Source organism: Malus domestica, chromosome 08 (genome assembly GCF_042453785.1).
Source record: "Malus domestica chromosome 08, GDT2T_hap1".
NCBI classification, from domain to species: Eukaryota; Viridiplantae; Streptophyta; class Magnoliopsida; order Rosales; family Rosaceae; genus Malus; species Malus domestica.
In genome coordinates this window covers 1,607,196-1,627,527 of record NC_091668.1, presented here as the reverse complement: position 1 = coordinate 1,627,527, position 20,332 = coordinate 1,607,196, and the positions used below count along the sequence as shown (strand labels likewise).

At 36.6% G+C, this 20,332-nt stretch overlaps 2 protein-coding genes across 2 annotated transcripts; both read right to left on the bottom strand.

Annotated features, from left to right (window-relative positions):
• Window positions 1-8,293: 8,293 nt before the first annotated feature.
• Window positions 8,294-11,600, bottom strand: LOC103440290 (pentatricopeptide repeat-containing protein At1g19720). Its single transcript, XM_017334017.3, has 2 exons — window positions 10,171-11,600; window positions 8,294-10,089 (listed from the first exon to the last, which is right to left on the bottom strand). Exons 1-2 carry the CDS (start codon window positions 11,465-11,467, stop codon window positions 8,798-8,800), a joined length of 2,589 nt encoding a protein of 862 aa, XP_017189506.3. The 5' UTR covers window positions 11,468-11,600; the 3' UTR covers window positions 8,294-8,797.
• A 509-nt stretch (window positions 11,601-12,109) lies between these two features.
• LOC103440289 (jacalin-related lectin 3) lies at window positions 12,110-15,893 on the bottom strand. Its single transcript, XM_008378965.4, has 7 exons — window positions 15,369-15,893; window positions 14,911-15,126; window positions 14,154-14,660; window positions 13,843-14,070; window positions 13,217-13,738; window positions 12,911-13,132; window positions 12,110-12,736 (listed from the first exon to the last, which is right to left on the bottom strand). Exons 1-7 carry the CDS (start codon window positions 15,369-15,371, stop codon window positions 12,437-12,439), a joined length of 1,998 nt encoding a protein of 665 aa, XP_008377187.3. The 5' UTR covers window positions 15,372-15,893; the 3' UTR covers window positions 12,110-12,436.
• Between the last annotated feature and the right edge of the window lie 4,439 nt (window positions 15,894-20,332).

The following is a 20,332-nucleotide window of genomic DNA, read 5'->3' as shown; positions in this document are numbered from 1 at the left end:
AATCATTTTTCTGTGTGAGTCAAAAAATTGGGGTTTTGTTGAGAATGACATTGACAATATAAAATCAAGTGGTGCCTATAATCTCATTTTCTTCCACAAAACAAGCCCACATGAAATGGGGACGCGTGTATTCATTTTCTTTCTTGGTGTGAATAGTTGGACCCAGCTACCTTGCTTGCTTTTATCATCTTCGTAGTATAGTTACATACTTATTTTTATTTCTCATGTACTTTTACTAATTTTTATCATTAAATTTTTTTAAATTTATTTACTCTAACAACAAAAAGTTGAACAATATATAAAAAAAATAAAAATAAATATGTGTATGACACTGTCGTATTTTTATACAAATTAAAGAACTTGTAAATGAAATTTGACCTATATTTGAAGTTGATGGCCATTTGTCAGATCAATGTTGTAAACGAGGAAAATACTTCCAAATTATTCCCATTGTTAAATCCAAATCAACAGTTTCCCTTTTCTGTTCACAAGATTGAGTCTTGACAAGAAGTCTTGTCTCTGTCGGGTAGCCAAATCCAACCGGATTAGATATGAGAAGCTTTGGTTGTACAATTATCATTAAATAATTTGGCTTAATGAATTAATCCACGTTTAATCTGTCGACAAGAAGAGGTGTGTTAACAGTGCCAAATGTCCTTCAGACTTGGGATTGCAACACGAGTCCTGTCCAGGGACCAAGTGTACTAACAATTTTAATGGCCAATTGTTTTAGTCAGCAACCAATTTGGACTGTACGTAGATATATATGCATGCGTAGGACCCCATTAATTTATAAATAATGAGAGTTAACTATGACCAATTATCTTAAGTGAGCTTTAAAAAAAATTATAATACTGTTTACTTTAATGAAAAATCATATTTTTACACTAAAAAGTCAATCCGGGTATTATTCAATTTACCATTTATTTTGTCCTTATTATTAAGACTCAAAATTTTCAATTTTTTTTTCATTAGTTTTCCTTTATCTTAACATTAGAAATAAAATCAAATTTATAAATATAATCGCCAATATTTTATAAGGAATATAAATTATCAAGCAACCGGAAACTACATAACAAAAACAAAACAATCATGCAACTCGAGCAAATTGACAATCATCTTCTCATTTTCTTCTAATCTAAACTATGGACATTCATCCTTAATCTTCTAATATCTTAACTTATCTAAGCCTCAATGATATGCATCAAATACTATATAAATTCAACTGCTCGAATTGTGATTCTATTAACATGCTGAAAAAAAAAAGCAAAATATATATGAACTTATATTCTTTTCTTAAACATTATTGTGTAAAAAATCCACTTTATTTTTTACGTAACACTTAATCCCACTTTACCATTTTGGTCATTCCTCTCCTCACTCCTTCAATATAATCAATTGGGATTAAACTATAAGAACGATTAGTGCAGTTTTAAGCACCAACTAGAGTGACAATGATAAAATTAATAATATTAATCGATAGGAGTTCGTTTGAAAGCTGTAATTGCTCTTTTCAACAAAAGTTTGGCAAATAAGTGGAAGTGGGGGCTCTCTATTTCTTTTCTTCTTCTATCTTTTGTGCGTCTAAAAAGGGAGAAAGCCAGTTTGTCTATTTGCTTTATGATTCGTTCATGCTGTCTTTGCTTTTGAGTTTAAACTCGTCTTTAATTTACAACAAAAAGTTTTTTTTTTCTCCCTCAAAGGGCAGAGCAATGAGGCAACAAAGGTCCTACACAAGGGTCACTTTACAGGCAAAGCTGCTCAAGAAAGCAAACACAATTGCTTTTGTGTTAGTTTATAACATAGCAGCCTCTTTTCCTTCCTGACACCAATTGTTCCCTAGATTAGATTCTTAAATTTTTTTCTTCTTTTTTCTTCAAAAAATTATAATTAAAGGTAGCTAAATCACAGATTTTATCGCGTATTAAACCCTAATTGCAATTAAAACCGTGATTAGACTGTAAGGATGCATGTCAGAAGTGAGAAAATTTTTGCTTTCCTCGGGTCTTGATGATTTTAATTACATGATGAACAGCTCATTCAGTCCCTATTGTTTTCATTATCATTATTGGCCCCATTTTTCTTTATCATATTATAAAGGGAACTTTAATGAAAAATCCTCAGTACTGTTTACTTTAACGAAAAACCACATTTTTACATTAAAAAGTCAATCTTGGTACTATTCACTTTACCCTTTATTTTGTCCTTATCGTTAAAACTCAAAATTTTCAAGTTATTTTCATTAGTTTTTCTTATTATAAATAGGAGCAAGCTGCCAAGCACCATGCAGTGCATGCAAACTAGCTTAATTAGTAATTTTTTAAACCATATAGTATTATATTAAATTAAATATTTGTAATTTCTTCTTGAATCACGCGGGCAAAGGTTTAAATCTTTTCCAGGGGAATCCCCTTGCACTGTACATGGAGCGGAATAGATAATATCATTGTATTGACTACTTCATGATGAGGTATTCAACATAAATTAGAGAGTATATCCAACATCGAGAAGAAAAAAAAGAGAAGTTGCAAGTACTTATAAAAAGTTGAACTACTTCATGTAGTGTCAATTAGTTTTATAGTTGATTCAGTATTGAGACGTATCTATCAATATGTAGAGAGACAATTCTAGTTCACAAGATATACGAAAGACAATTAATGTATAGTACAAAGTACGTACGTAAGAGCTGGCCAAGGCCCAAAGCTAACCTAATTTTGTAACCATTCATTTCGTTTCATTGCATGCAAATACTGTACTCAATAAATTGCACATGCATTCTGCGACAGTTTTACTATTCACGGTCGAGCTACCAAGGTTTTCATGTTTTGCCTGCACATGCATTCTGCGATAGTTTAACTATTCGCGGCTGAGCTACAAATTAAGGTGGTCATGCTGTGGCCCTTTAATTTTTTGTTCAACAGATTTATGCTACTCTTGCAGGCTGTATGCTTATCGAAGAACTTTGATAGAGCTGACACGTGGTCAGCTACATTATATAATTTCACTAAGAAGTTAACACGTAAACACAAGTGCGGTATAGAAAACCATGATGCAGGGGGTTTCCGAGAGAGTGGAGAAAAGGAAATGACTCATTTTCCCGGAAGAGGATCCTCTTTGGATCCACTTTATGGAGATCTTAGGGATTTTCACTTTTTAACCGTTTATTGTACATTATACGATCTATTTTCGTCATGTACTATTTGTATTTAATTTTAAATAAAAAAAAGTTAAATAATTTATGATCACACGATGATCGATAAATAATTAAGATATAAAGATCCTTATAATTTCCACAATTTGAATCCGGATGAAATTCATATCCCATTTTCCCTACCAAAATTACACGACGTACGCGAATTAGTACCTGGATTGAACACTTGTGATAACATAATAATTAACATTTCACATCAGTGATGACTGATGAGGGCGCAAAATGTAAACAGATAGTAACAAGCATTATTAAGGCGTCCATCACGGCTGATTGCTTCTTACGTGTGTCTCCTTTGTGTAATACAAATTATACAAAACTAGCAAGATAGCTAGCTAGCAATAGGGAGCTTAAAGTCGCATATCGAACAGTGAGATATGGATAAGCATTGGCATTATGCATAATTGCCTATGCTATATTTATATAGAGACAGAGAGGGACAGAGAGAGAGACAGAGTAATTAGATGCAACTACCCGAAACACATTAATAGAAATGAAGTAAACGGTTTTCGAATCAATGCATGCTTGGCATCAAACAGCACAAATAATACCCCAATAATTTACACATGAAATGAAATGAAAGTGCTTGTAACTCAATGCATATGAAATAGGTGAAAAATATTAGAAAGTGTGATGCTACTTGCAGTGAAGGAGCTAAAATTTTATAACAATGAGGTTATAAGCTAAAAAAAATTCATTAGATCATTTCGTCGAGCTCTTAGTGGGTATCTGACGAGTTATGGCATATTTTATCGATTTCTGCCAAGGCATGTAGAGTGAAGCATTTAATCAAACACTTGTTGTGAACATAGGGTCGCACACAAGAAATACTAGTAGAAAGACAAAACAAAGAAATAAGAAAAACTACAAATAACTATGCATAGAGTTACACAACAGAAGTAGCAGGTCGTAATTTAGTGTTTTTGACTCATTTTTTTAGTCCGCAATTATGTATATTAGTCACGAACAAATATTATACAAATATTCCTTGGGGGCTATGAAGCAAGTGGGGTCATGAGTAGTCAATGACCCTAGTTGGCTTCGCCATTGGCTATTTGAACATGCAAAGATTTGAACATGCGAAGTTGATGCTTAATGACATAATCTATAATATAGCCAAAACTCATATATAATAAAAGAGTGTACTTGTATTAAAAGATTTTATGTCAGTTTTATGTGTTCAAACAATTTCATTGAACGGGAAAGAAATAAGGTATGCATACATGAACTTCCTTATGAGAGAAACCAACAAGACCAAAATATAAACGCATTATGCAAGGGCCTTGCCTTTTATGTATATATAACATGCATATGGATGAAATTTCAAATTATCGCGCGACTATATAGGCTGTAGCCTATACATATACAATTAGTGATTCTAAATTTTTACAAGAAGACATACAGCTAATTGGCGCGCACACACTAGCACAAGCACTCCCGTAACAAATCAGAAACAAAGATGGCAAACTCAGCAGATTTATACGGAAGCACAAGTAATGTCACTGCCACACAAGCAAGACTACATCAAACAATCGCTAGCAAGCGAGGCCACATTAAAACCACAACACATACGCGAAGCCACATCACTCACTAGGCAAGACGTTATCCCCTAGATACGGTACAAACCAATTAAAATGGGGCTATTTATTTGTCGGTGGAAGAAGATGCAGCCTGTTAATTTGCAGCATTGTTCATTCATCATCTCTGTGTGAGCCTGCGACCTTCAGCAATCCTGAAAGGTTGTATGTATAATTTTCTTTTCGTGGTCATGAACATTAATAATTAAGAAAATTACATAAAAATTTTGAGTTTTAAAGATAAAGACAAAATAAATGATAAAGTGAATAATACCAAGATTAAATTTTTAATGTAAAAATGTAATTTTTGTTAAAATAAACCGTACCAAGAACTTTTCTTTAAAATTCTTTAATAATTAATTACTACGTCGACATAGCATTTTGCATCAACGTGCATAACTGCATTGCCCCATGCAAAAAGCTAAGCTGCAGGGATAAACTCTAGCACAGAATCTTGGTGTCCATCGTTCGTGGGTTATATATGGTAGCAGATTGCCAGATCCAATTTAATTATTAGTTTGCCATCTGACATCATTTGTTCTGGAATTTCCCACAACAAGTGGCATATCAATTATCCATACGGCACAACATATATAGGTCATAGGTCCCATGCATCTCCAATTCTCCATCTTGTTTGGCATCATCTTATATGTTTCTTTATATTTATTGGCATTTTTTTTATACTAATCATGCCATATAATCTGATACCTAACCCTAATTATTCACTTAGGTCTACCAAATTAAGTGACACTTCATTTTCATGTCAGCTATAAGCTGTTATTGATCAGCTCATGCACACAACCGCATTTTACATGTATCTTTCACATGTAGCTCACTCTTAGATTCTAGGGGGGTCTCTCACAATTAGAATTAGTCGGTCAACTGGAATGTGTATGATCTAGGGGATCTTTGAATTGAGAAGATCTGTTGACCTGAGACGAAGGAAAAGAGTTGAAAGTGAAATACAAATAATGTTATTTAGAAACACGAATTGTCATAATCGCTGTAGCATACATTTTTAGTTAGATGAACATTATTATTTTATGTGAGATCTATCTGTATTAGGGAGTATATCAATTTTCCGTGTCTAAATAATTAACATTACTCTAATTATATTAATAATTATTTTTTTTGGTGCTATAGTCCGGGAAGCTAATTTAAAAGGGGTGTTTATTATTTAAGGCAGTTGAGTAGTGGACTCATATATCTATTATATATAAATATCAAGTGGAAGAAGTTATAACAAACCTAATAGTTTATTGCACAAAATGGAAAACCTTTTAGCTAGGTTTCCAAAGTTCTATAATTTTTTTCTCTTTGGCTTCATATGTAAGTATAAAATCTAAGAAAGATAATATAAAAGCACTTGATAAAGAAAAAAACAAAAAAAAATTTTGATAAATAATTACTTCAAGTACTTACCTAAAAAAATGTTTAATTAATTAATCAAAAGCAGTTGATGATCTAGTCAAATTTGTTTCTTTCTATTTATATTATTCTCCCAATTGCTTTGCGTCACTTGTTGAGCGATGACACTAGTGGTGGTAGAGAGATTTTTCAGTGTAATCGATACATGAGATAGTACATCACGTGTTATTATACAAATTATGGGATATGTGTGCTAAAAAGTTAATAATTTAAAAAATAAAATTTCCTACCACTCCTATTAAAACACATGGTGTATCACTTGTGTTCCTGTCACAACTAAAAATTTCTTGTGATGGTGGTGCAGTTTGACATCATATACATGCATGCACGGTTTCTGATTAAAGTTTGGCTTTACAACTGTGTATGGCATTGAGTTGGTGAATGTACAGCCACAGCAGCAAACTTTCACTAATATGTCATTCTCTAAATCAACTTTACCTGAAATTCTCACCATCAGCATTACTTTTTCTTAAAAAGTTAGGTTAGCTAGCTAAATCCATTCATACTTTTCCAAAACGACGACCCGATTATGTTTGTCATGTATGATTGGATTGAATTTGATAACTTATTACATTTAAGGAATGGTGGATTACGTCACGAATGAAAATTGGTGTGCAACTTGAATAATGAGTTATACATTACTATTCAATTCTATAATTAGATTAGATTACTTATTAAGAGCTTGTTCGGTGCATCAAACTCAATGTATGTTAAAGACGTGAATTATTGAATTGGATTAGATTACTCATTAAGAGCTTGTTCGGTACATAAAACTCAATGTATGTTGAAGACGTGAATTATTTTTTGTCAATTATTAAAAGGAGATTAGACATGATGAAACATATATCTTTCAACCCTACTATTTTTCTAATGATAGGAAAAATGTGAGTTTCCTTATGTATTAATCCACTTTTTAACCTTCAAAGTGGATACAATTCTTTCTTTTTTTCTTTCAACATACCTTGCTAAATATCGACACGACTGAACCAAAGGTCTAAGAGAACTTGGCCCATTAAGATAAATAACCTATGGTCTCCATAGCCGTCACCTTAATTAAGGATTGTTACTTAGGCCCGTAAAAAATCAAACCAAATAGAATGAAGATAGATAAAGGATTATTACACGACGTGAGGAATTTCCTCCATTGCCTCCATGCCTAACAGACCAGATGAATTGGCCGTTTCGATCGTACTCAATGTGGATTGAGCAAACACCGTCTGCTGTTCTTGTCAAATGAATCTGCTGATACCAGAAAACACTCCGTCATCCCATGATCTGCCTCCACCTCCGCCCCAAGGTACCAGTCCACACAAGTGCCCGTCTAGCTCTTTTACCACCCCATAACCAACCTGGACAAACACAGGATCACCAATACAATTTGTACATTACTTTCTTCTGATTAATCTTAATTTTTCTGTTAACGTTTTCGGCATAAACCAAATTGGATGATCCATCTCCGCAATGTCCTCGGCAATCTTCATCCGGATGCTTGCCATGCAAGTAACTTGTGAGAGGTGGTGATTTGGGTTTTTGGGATGTATATTTCACAGCTTCCTCAGCATTCCAAATCTTAAGAGGCCTGCATTCAACTTTCAACCAGCAACAAGGATAAATGCAGTAATCTATCAATGATCAAATTAAAATCCAAGGCAAATAAGGTAGGTCGAGCGAAGGTTAGGATTGGATTGGATTGGACTGGTTTGGACTGGCGATAGCAGATTAACGACACATATATGCCATAAAAAGATTAAGTGGGTTTGTACAGAAATGAAATCTGATTCCAAGCTCCAACATTGACCAAAAAAAGAGAGGGAACCTAAGCTGAGCAAAGATCATACGCAGAAATTAACTTTATTCTGGGGAAAAAGTTTGTTCTTTGTGGATACTATGCTGTTTGTAACGGACTTCATGAGAAGTTGACCCAATAGAAGAACAAAACAGATCCAAACCCGTCAATGAGTAGTTTGGCCTTGGAGTAGGAGGGCTTCCGAGGAGCTCATGCCATGCTTTTTAGGGAAGCATAGCTGGTCATTTCTCTAACCTGCAAATCACAAGCTGACACATACGTTTATCCATACGCTTCACATCAATTGATCTTTTCAGTATGAATGAGTTGTTACATGGGGAGGGAAAATGTGAAACATGTCCAAGCAATGCTTAATGCTAATTAAATAATGTTTTTTTTTTTTTTGTATACAAAGAATATCAGAAAGAAAAAAGGGCCCTCACCTAAACCCAAAAGTCTTACAAATCCTCTAGGCAAACTGTGCTCCTTGATTGGCTTCCCCCTCCTAGATATTCAGGGGTGAGCCTGGTCAAATTGGAGCAGGCTGAGTTCTGCACAACGAAGAGGATCGAAGGCTTCTCTCTAAACATTGGTATTGAATCTGCTCTTGCGGCCGAGTTACAGAGCTACAGCGAAGCCTAAGTTTGGCTTCAAACTAAAAAATGTTGACGGATTGGAGTTGATGTGACTATACAAAATGAAGTTGAATGTTAGCTGCAATAGTGCCTTTAACAAGCCCCGTTTCGCTGCACCTGATCTTTCAACTTTGGCCTTTGATGATTTTCCATGATGACCTCTCTACCAATAGTCACCACAAGAACAATGGCCATTACTAAAATGGTGAAACGACTTTGGGTCACTCAAATATATATCACACCCAAAAGCCATAGATATATACTTGGCTGTCCTGTGGCAGTCTCCACACATTCTCAGATTTTTCACCATCCTAATACTTCGGGGTACACTTGGGGAGCCAATGAGAGCAAAAGCAAATGCAAGGTTTTCACTATGGACCCAGCTAATACCCCCCTCTTCTTCCTCAACACAAAGCTCATTACAAAAATCAGGTCTCTTTGCTTTTTCGTCTATGTTTTGTAACCACGAATTTAGAAAGTTTGAGCATAACTTCGACCTGTCACCTGCAGTGTACATATGCACCGAGTTCTTGAACTCAATCCAGCACTGCCCAGTAAATTTCTTTATTGCAGCATCTCGACCGAACTTTCTCAATTTTGAAGTATCCTCAGACTTCCCACATAGTGCATATGCCTGTAACAGTAACTGTTGAATCAAAATATTCCCTGGTTCCAAGTCGAGTAAATGCTCCCCCACACGAACTGCCAAGGCAAGATTCCCATGAATCCTACATGCTGTAAATAAGGCAGCCCAAATAGAGGAGTCTGGTTCTATGGGCATATCTTCAACAAACTGCATTGCTTCTTGAAGCCTACCTGAACGCCCGAAAAGATCTATCATAGCTGAATAATGTTCTAGACCTGGTATGATTTGATAGTCTTCAGTGATGCTGTAAAAAGCTTGTCTCCCCTCGTCTACCATTCCAGCAAGACTGTATGCATATATGATACTTGCAAAGGTACCTCTATTTCGTTTAAAGCCCAACTTCTTCAGCTGATCAAAAAGGTCAAGTGCAATGTCTGAAAGACCATGCAAGACATAACCAGAAATTAGTGAGTTCCAAGTGATGATATCTTTGGATGGCATTCTATCAAATATGAATCTTGAATATGCTATATTTCCCGATTTGGCATAGGTGTCTATCAAGGAATTTGCAACAGGGACTAAGGACTCCAAATTTCTACGCAATACACTACCATGGATCTCTTTCACCTTTTTCGTGGCAACTAAATTCGCACAAGCAGGCAGGACACTCAATATAGTAACAGAATTGGGATTAACACAGTAGGCCTGCATCTGCCTGAATACCCCAAGTGCCTTGTCTTTCTCCCCAAGTTGCAGGTAGCCAGAGACAAGAGAGTTCCAAGATGCTGTATTTCGTTTAGCTTTCCCGTCTTTTTCCATCCTTTGGAAGAGGTCCATTGCTTGATCTGCATCTCCGCTCTGCATGTATCCTGTGATCATCACATTCCAGGTCACAGCATTGGGATGCACATCTGATTCCTGCATCTTCATGAATAGTTCATAGGCCTTACCACAGTATCTAGCTTGGCAATATCCTCCTATCATTGAGTTCCAGGTATAGACATCTTTCTCTGGGATCCTAACAAAGACCTTCTGAGCAGCTTCCAGTTCCCCACATTTTGAAAACATACCAATGAGCGCATTTCCGACCAGTACGTCATCAATGAAACCCATCTTTATAGCAATAGAATAGATTTCCAACCCTTTGTTGAGTGATTTTAAAGATGTGCAAGCTGAGATTGCACTAGTGATTGTAATCCCATTTGGTTGTACCCCTGCCAAAAGCATCTTCTTCAACAAATCCAAAGACTGAATTTTCCTGTTGTTTTGAGCAAACCCCGAAATCATAGAAGTCCAAGTATATACATCAGGAGTTATCCCACAGCTCTCCATCCTCCTCATCAGTTCCATAGCGACATCACAATGCCCTAACTGGTTATGACTAGCAATCAATGTATTCCAAGTTACCAACCCCGGTTCAATCCCTTCTTTGCTCATCGCATCAAACAGTCTCTGTGCTTCTTCAGTCTCACCTTTGTGGCAATAACCAGATATAATTGCATTCCAACTCACCCCATCCTTCTCATCCATGTCGTCAAAAAACCTCCTTGCCCACTTCAATTTTCCACACTTTGCGTACACTGCCAGTATCGAATTGTTCACTTGACTACAACTACTCAAGTTACACCGAACCACAATGGAATGTATCAATTTTGTGGCCTCTAAATTCCTACAATTCCCACAAGCCTGCAATATCTTAGGAAACAGAAAGTAATCCGGCAAAACCCCATCTCTCATCATCGAGTAAAAAAGCTCCACCACCTCTTTCCACCTCTGGTCTCTGACACACGCACCGATCATGGCAGACCAAGAGTACAAATTTCTCTCACGCATTGCGTAGAATACCTTGCGCGCATCATCCAAAAACCCGCATTTCGCATACATACTCACCAACTTCGTTTCAACAAAAGGGTTCAATTCCTCAACTACATCAATACGCTCATGGATCTTCCGACCCAGTTGAATACAATTGGTGTCAATGCAAGATTGAAGTAAATTCATGTAGGTAGTGGAAGTTACCTTCGACCCACTTTTGGCAATGGATTCAAGAACCGTGACGGCCTTGGTGAGCTCGCCATTCTTGCAGAGGTAATTCAAGTGAGAGTCTGAGCATTTTGGGAGGGTTTTTCTGGAAAAAGAGATTGTGGGTTTGGTTTGTCGTGGTGAGAATTCAGATGGGTTGCTAAATTTGGGGGGAACGATGGCCGTTGGAGGGCTTGATTTGCAGGGAATTGTAAAATTCTCCATTGCTGAAAGCTCGAAGCTTGAAGGATTGGGTTTTTCTGGGCGCTATTTGTTTCAGTTCATGGCTGGAAGATGAGGTGGAAGGCGCGGATAGAAGATTGTAGAGTTTGTTGTGTCCGTTGGAAGTGGAACCCGCGCGCATTGCAAATTGCAATGGATTTAGCCAATGATATTGCGCCACGTAGAAGCATGGCCTTTCCAACGGAATTGGATCCCCCTCCAGATCTTAGTATCTGGAGCCAATGCATCAATTTATTTGGGCCGCACAAATTGAATCCAACGGTCCCCATTAACTTATTTTTCTAGCCCACCACACAAAACCAATGACTCTTATTTATTTTACATACCAATCAGTGACCCAGATGATTTGATTCTTAGGCTCCAAACATTAAGGTTTGAAGCAAATCCAATTCCCCTTCCAACTATCTAATATTGACAAGTGTAGGAATACGTTATCAACTATCGATGTGTCGTTGATATTACCGATATCACATTTCTATACATAGTTGTCGATATACTTGTTGATAAAAGTTTTATTACAAAATGATTAATGACGCAATATTATCTTATTGACAAATTGAACTAACAAGATCGTTATATAATATGACCGAAGTTTTTCACTTATGCAACGATGATAATGCAGAATTTCCACAAAATGACCATAGTTATCGATATACAATAGAAATGTTAACAACTCCAAAATAATCATCATGTACCGTCACTTTCTTATTTTTCTACAAAGGAGGACGAGGATGACTCCAGAATTTCCACAAAATGGCACAACCATAGTTCGATTAAGATAGTCTAAAGTTCGACTCACTTGACAATACCTACTAAACCACATAAGAAAATGACCCAAAACAATCAGAAAATGCTTCTCATGTGCCCTTAATCAAACAAATATTATTCACTAGTCAAAAACTATTTATTTTCCCAGCTGTATGAACTCCGGTTATTGCTTGAGACGTTTGATCAATACTTCTTGAAGAGGGAGGGCTTGAAGCTTGTTTTCTGACCACTTCCAAGCCAATGCTGCATGTGAACTCCGATGGCGTCCAAATACAGGCTGCTCCTCCCATGGAAGCCCACCACCTTACCCTCCGTCGCAGTCGAAGTGAAGAATGTCCCAACTTCTTCTCCAAACGGACCGTACTTCCCTCTGCTTGTATAAAAAGTCAGCGACTTTATGATTTTATGTACCTCGCCATTGCTTACGCAACCATAATATCCAGATACGCAGGTGATCACTTCATGAGGGTACTCCAATTTTATCTGCAGAATATACAAATGAAAACGGTAAGTAGAAAGCCAGTCAGTCAGGGCAGTATGTCCGCCCACTTGCACGAAGGTTCAAATCTCCTTCCCGTAGATTACCAAGATTAAAGTTGTTTATGATATCGCGAAAAAATAATCAAATTGATGAAGATGTTGATGAAGCATTAGTACTCTATGTGGGGAAGTTCCTCCATTGCCTCCATGCTTAGCAGACCAGATGAATTGTCCGTTTCGATCATACTCAATCTGCACTGAGCAAATGCCTTCTGCTGCTCTTGTCAAATGAATCTGCCTAATCCCGGAAAACACTCCATCATCCCATGGTCTACCTCCGTCTCCGCCCCAAGGTCCCGGTCCACACGGAGCTGGTTCTTTTATCACCCCACAAGCAACCTGGCCAAACACAGAATTACTAATACAGTTAGTACATGCACAATATTGTCTTATCTACTAACGGAATTGGATTGAACTTATTACCTCTTCGACTTTTCCTCTGTTTGTCATCAGTAGTTTCTTTGTCCAGTGAGGATTATCTATCTCAGTAATTGCCCCTGCAGGCGCCTTTGGGACCATTGCAGTGCTAGTATTAGGAGTATTTGTGACAATTGGTGTCTTACTTTTGTGGTCACTGTGACCGTTACGAATATTAGGAGTATTTGTGGCAGTTGGGGTCATATTTCTGTGGTCAATGTGGCCGTTGGGAACATTAGGAGTATTTGTGACAGTTGGTGTCTTTGTCTCTACAACATGGACCTTCCCTTCTATGGCATGGACCCCAAGAGCATCCAAGAACAGACCGCTCCTCCCATGAATTCCGACGATTTTCCCTTCTCTAAGCTTGGTGGTGAAGCAGGCTCCTTGTTCTTCTCCATACGGCCCATGCTGCTTCTTCGTGGTGTGGAAAGTGAGGGACTTGATGACACTAGGCCCCATCACCATTGTAGGCGCAAATGTTCCTGTTATATGCGTCAAGATCTCGTTCGGATAGTCAAAAACTATCTGCAAATACATGTACGGAACATTATAATTTCAAAAACACCATAATATATAGTGTAAATACACTTAACTTGTAAGACAAGTTTGTTTGAGTACTAATTGTTCACCTTGTCACTTTTATATCCTCCAGTCCCGCCGCGTCTGCCTCCCCAAACGGCTTCACCATTGCGGTCATACTGAACCTTAATGTATACAACTCCAATGTTTCTTGATAACTTGATTTGTCTAATCCCCGTATAAATTCCATCATCAAATACAGTACCACCCGTCCCTCCGAAGGGGCCATATGCTACCACCCCTTCAACTTTCGAGGGAAACCTCTCAATATTCGTCATCTGAAATAAATAACTACTTGTTAATATGGCGTATTTTCAAATTGAACCCGAAAAGGAAACGGAAAAGGTGAAATTTTCCTTACCAGCTTACGTTTGGTTCCTGCATCACTTAATTCGGAATCAGAAAACTGCCCTGAGAGCATTTTGGGTACTGGTGCTGGTGCTGGTTGTGGTACTACAGCTGGTTTAGTAGTGGAGTTGTCCTTCGGTCTTATAGCGAAAAACACATCACAGTTTTGGATTAATGAGTAGCCAGCAAGGTTGTGATCAGTATCAACAGTCAGGTAATTGAACTGTGTCTGAAGCAGAGTTTTCGCGTGTTGGTTTTGTTCATTCCGATCAAGGGGCTTTAGGTAAGCGCCTATTGAATCAAGATTCCAGCCAGACATGCCATGGAACCCAACAATCTTACTATTCGCAGCTGTCTCTGGGACTGAAAAATAGGTTCCTTCTTCGATCCCAAACGGTCCATAAGTTGTTCTGTTGCTCTTGAAAGTAAGAGATCGAACTGTGACCAGTCCCCATTCGCTTATCTTACCGTAATATCCCTCAATTGATGTTAAAAATTCTTCTGGAGAAGCAAGCTTCACCTGCAGCAGTATGACATATATATATATACACAATTAATTTGTATAACACCGTGAGTCGTGACTAGCTGACTTTTATGTCATGTACTTTGGGATGAATTGAAGAGGAGGAGAAGAAATTCGATAGGGCTGCCTAACTAGAACAAGTCTCACACCGAGTAAAATTGCATGGAATCAAGTGGGAGCGTTAATCGGAGGATCACTAGGTCACATGCTTTTGTGAGAATATATAACGTGGACTAAATTAACTAACCATGTCAGTTTTCCAGCCTCCATTGCCACCGTGCCTGTCTGACCAAAATGAGTTCCCCTTCTCATCATACTCAATCTGGATGGAATCAATGGCAGCTCCATGAGTTATCACCAGCTGCTTCACAGTTGAGTAAACTCCGTCATCCCAAACGAGCCCGTTCTGGCCTCCCCATGGCCCAACTGACACGGGTTTGTTGTTGTATCCCTCAAAAGTATCCTACCATCGTTAACATTCACCTCAAATTAGTCAGTCATATATAATTAACTGGGGTTTAAATTCCGATCAAAATACAAGAAATCACACAACAAAGACGGGCGTCAAATTTTCATCAATATATTGACCCCAACAAAATTTACTAACATGCTATCGACACATTTATAAATATGCGTTATGTTGTAATTAAAAAAAGGGACGACCTGCACTTAAAATATCTTCAAAACAAATAGTTATCAACTTACCATTTTGGATCAGTGACCAAATGAAGGAGATGGAGAAGGGGTGAGATTGTGAATGCAGTTGATCGAATACTTGAACGCTGCACTCTGAAGAATGATACGGCTGATAAGCATTTATACGGAACACAAAGCGTGCGTGGGTTCATGACAATAGTTTATATCTACACCTTACAACTGTGTGGAAGAAGATAATTATTCTCTCCACTATGGAGCTAATGGCTTCAAAAGTAAAAAGAATCAAACAATCGTTCCCATCACTTCTGAGTTCTGACCTCAGATAAAGAATAAAGACTCTGCATGGAATGGAATTTACCACCATCGTGGCATTCCAATCTAATAATATAATATTATACATAAATATCTCATTACATGTCATTACATATCAAATTGGAAAGCCACATGACGATGACCTGAACTCATTTCATATAAGTTGTTCGCCAGAAAAGAAAGAGTACTATCTTTACCTAGCTAGAGAGCATTTTCCAGGGTTTATAATTTTCTCACTGAGCATTTGGAGGACAGAAGATTACGCAGTAACGCAAAAGAGTACTGCTTTATTCGGATTCCTTGGAAATTTGGAATATATGGGAAGCATTTTATATATGCATGGCGCATCGTGGTCGATTGGACACGTGCGTATGCCAGTATGTCAATCAAACTTTTCGAGACGTACGTACATTTCCCAATCATTGTTTATTTCCTCAGAATTCAGACAGGGATGTTCTTCTTTTCTGGTAATTCTGGTTTTTTGTTTTTTACTACTAAGATACTCAGAATCCTTTTTTTTTTTTATCACCTTCATTTCTGTTTCTGCCCCTGGACAATTTGTCTGGTCAATTTCTGTCCTTCTGCAGAAAAAAAAGAGAGCAAAAAGTGGTAAATATCGGATCGGATTCGGAGGGGAGGGTGGAAAAAGCACCGCAGGTAGAGACGCCGCCACAGTGACGGAGTCCTCCACCCACAGGGTGGCGGGCAGAAAGCAACGGGGGAGGAGGGCTTAGGGACCGGGGTGTTGGAATCGTATTTGCAACCTTGAATGGCTGAACAGACATACAAAAGTTGAGCCCGAATGAACACTTATGTGAGTCCAGCCCATATACAACTCGGGCTTCAAGCCCTAACATGAGAGGCAATTGTAGCCCAATGGTTCCTTTCCTCTTTTTCTGTATGAGTCGAGTAGAACTAAAATACATGACGTATCGTGTTTTTGTGTAACACCCTTACTAATGATCACTTTCCTATTCTTTCACTGGCCAGCATCACGCAAAAATACGTGTGATGAGAGAAATTTTGATAGGTTTGCATAATTACAACATATCTCACACCGAGTGCAATTAACATGAGGTCAAATAAGACCGAAATACATGACCTCTCGTACTTTTGCGAGAGGTGCTCTACCAATACTCTCATTTCTATTTCTTCAGCCATCACCAAACACAATCCATGGAAAAATTTGTGCCAAGACACCCAGGCTTTCCATAGTAACTTTTTAAGTGAGATAATTGGTATCGTATCTTGCTAACACATTTTCACATAATTTTACAATATCTAAATTACATCAAGAGTTTATGAAATACCAACTATATAATATATTGCATATTTTAATACAAGTATTAGTAACAATACGTGACAATGACGATGACACAATTTTTCTGTATTTTCTCGGATTAAAGTCCTTCTAATCCTGTTTGTCCAGAACCGAAGTCTATGACAGCTGAATGAATGGTCGCACCGACGAAAACGGAACGGAGATCTAGCGCGCTGGACCAACTTCCACTTGCAGACAAACGGCCGTCAACGGTGCCCCAGTTACACGCTTCAAAGAAATTGTTAATTTCCAACCCAAAAAAAAGGGCAATAAGAAATTGAGATCCACCACTCTCGGTGCACCTTAATTTCTATTATTTTTTTTTAAAGAAAATTAATAAAAATAACTTGAAAATTTTGAGTTTTAACGATAAGAACAAAATAAATGATAAAATGAAGAGTACCAGGATTGATTTTTTAGTGTAAAAATATGATTTTTCGTTAAAGTAAACAAGTTTTTCGTTAATTTTTTTTTTTTATACAAATTATAACGTGAATTAAATTATTAGTTGTTTGCAAGAGAAAAATGAGTTTGAATTTGCATTTAAATATAATTACTTTATTCCTTTACAATAAAACGTATTTGCTTCTTTTTTTTTATTTTCTTTTTTATTTTTAATAAATCAGTGCCTTTTCGTACTTCTTTTGATAGTAGACAGCTGGTTCTATATTTTTTTCTAAGTGCTAATTTGAAATTATGATGATGGTGATTTGAAGGTATCGAAACCCTACTTAATTATTAGGTGTAGCATGATCAATCATCAAACTTTAATCATATCTGCATGTAAAAGGTGGTACGAGCGTGTTGACTACAATTGTATTCACACATCAAATAAAAGTTTGTAACTCAATTAGTTAATTAAGAGCGTTTATATGCACATTGCAAGTTTTGTGTCGGTATCTTCTTCTTTTAGTCCCGCTTATAACAAATATTATATTCATAAAAGAAAAGTTAAACCAATTTTACAAGCAAATTTTTGGTAAAACTCGGGTTTTTATATATATATTTTGATCGTCAATTGATAGGACTTTTATTGCTAGTAAGTAAAATATTCTATGTAAGATAAAAGATAAAGAGATTTTTTTCAAAATGTGATTCTTTATTGACTCTCCTCCATCACCTCAAAGTTTGACGTTTCTAGAAAAACATAATACATTATTTTACGGATTCTAAATTCAAACATTAATCACAACTGTATTAAATAAAATTCCAAAAGAGTGAAAATGAAGTTAAATCGGCATGCCTAAAATAAAAATTAAAAATATAAGGGTTTAGCCCATACAAGGTGGTGAACCTGTCATTCCATGCTCGGGGAGCTTGCTTTAACCCATACAAGGACCTCTGCTTACAAACATAGGTAGGATGATTCTTGTCAATAAATTTATGAGTTGTGACATGTAAACTTCCTCTTCAAGAAAACCATGTAAGAACTCATTCTTGACATCTAATTGCTTGAGTTTCCAACCATGAGTTGCTGCTAAAGACAACATTAACCTCACAGTGGTTGGTTTGACCACGGGACTGAAAGTTTCATAATAATCCAAACCAGCTTCCTGAGAAAATCCATTTGCCACTAACCGAGCCTTGTGTCTTGCAATTGAACCATCCAGATTCCTTTTGATTTTATAAATCCATTTGCAGCCAACCAAATTTTTACTTGGAGGAAGTGGAACAAGTTTCCAAGTCTTCTGTTGTAACAAAGCATCCATTTCTTCCTTCATGGCAGTTTGCCACTGGATAGATTTGGAAACTGCAATAAAAGACTTTAGTTATGTATTAGAATCAAACTTGATAGCAATGTAGACCTGTTTCTTCTTAAAAATCCCAGACTTTGATCTAGTCTGCATAGGATGAAAATTATGAGGAGAAAGTGACACCAATTGTAATGTTGAAACTTGAGATGTGGTAGTGTCTCGATGTAGCTCATAATATTGTAAATCTGTTGTCTCAGAATTGGATGAAGTTGTTGTCTTAATATTTGGTTGAGTTGCTGTCTTAATAATAAAAATCAATAGAATTGGTAAATGAGTTTGTCAACAATCATTTTGGTTATTTTGTAAAAAATTTCAATTAAATAAGAATCAAATCACAATAATACCATCAATTTTTGTCATATCATTACGGTCTATTATTTATTAAAATGAGGGTATATTTGTTATTTTGATCCTTATTTAATAGAATTTTTCACGAAATGATCAAAATGATTGATGACGGACAAACTCAGAGACTATAAGCTCGTTTGGATGTGCTTTTAAAATGACTGAAAGCATTTTTAAAGAAAATATTTTGGGGTTTTAAAAGCACTTTAAGTGCTTTCTATGAGAAACATCGGTTATGTGTTTCTTCTAGAAAACACTTTAAGTGTTTTTCTAGGATTTACTAACATTTTTACAAATGATTGTTTTCAAAAATATTTTCACCAAAAGTGTTTTCAGTCATTTTAAAAACATATTCAAATGAACTGTATTTTTATTGATTTCAAATCTCAAAAAACAAAATGCGGAATTATATCAATCTGAAAAATATTTAGCTAAAAAACCAAAATAGAATTATGGTTAGGATTTTTATTACAGAGAAAGCGAGTCAAGAGTCAAAGGGGTGGAACAGTGTCGACAATATTCGATCAGCATGCATCTATGGCCCCGCCCACGGACTCAGTGTTCTCGCACCTTCTTCGATTTCCGCCTCCATCCAACGTCCTTTCTTTCTCTTCTGAATATATGGGAGACAGGTAGAAAATAAAATGGGGCAGAATTTATAATACCTTAAACATTATTATATATTTTATATATTTTAACAAATAATAATGTTAATGCATTAAATATTTAGTTGTTAGAGTGAAAGAAAGTTGGTGGGAATCAAACCCGCATCATCTGCCTTGGTGATGGTGCATATATGCAGGTGCGTAAGTTAGAGTTGCTATCGGCAAATCTTAACAAATGTATATATTCGTGTGTTATTATTTCTCATCACGTGAATAGAGATATATGAATACAATTTATATGGTGGCACACAAGAACTACTCTCTTTCACATGTTTTTTTGTTAACTCTTTGTCACGAGTTTATGAAGAAAGACTTACATGAAATGTGTTTACACCATGTCGTCCTTATCTAATGTTATAATGTCATATATAGATTTCTCTTTGCATAATATTGTATTGTTAAAATAAAAAACACTACAATGACAATAAACCTTTTACATATAAGCTGCTCTCAAAATTCATGACCATCGTCCAACCCATCCACCACATTTGGATTTTAAAAGGTATGGGTTAGGGTTTTGATATGTGGAAGGACAAAGTGTTTTGCATGATGAATGCTATAAATAGAGGACAAAACAAGACAGCCCACATGGTGCAGTACACCCATAGGACATAG

What these genes read in the sequence shown, in the direction of transcription:
- LOC103440289 (XM_008378965.4), bottom strand. An exon ending in GAGGCTGGAAAACTGACATG is followed by an intron (nt 14,661 to 14,910) that starts GTTAGTTAATTT and finishes ATACTGCTGCAG; the next exon opens with GTGAAGCTTGCTTCTCCAGA. An exon ending in CAGGAACCAAACGTAAGCTG is followed by an intron (nt 14,071 to 14,153) that starts GTAAGGAAAATT and finishes TATTTATTTCAG; the next exon opens with ATGACGAATATTGAGAGGTT.
- LOC103440290 (XM_017334017.3), bottom strand. Translation starts at nt 11,467, where the DNA reads ATGGAGAATTTTACAATTCCCTGCAAATCAAGCCCTCCAACGGCCATC. An exon ending in TTGCCAAGCTAGATACTGTG is followed by an intron (nt 10,090 to 10,170) that starts GTAAGGCCTATG and finishes TGATGATCACAG; the next exon opens with GATACATGCAGAGCGGAGAT.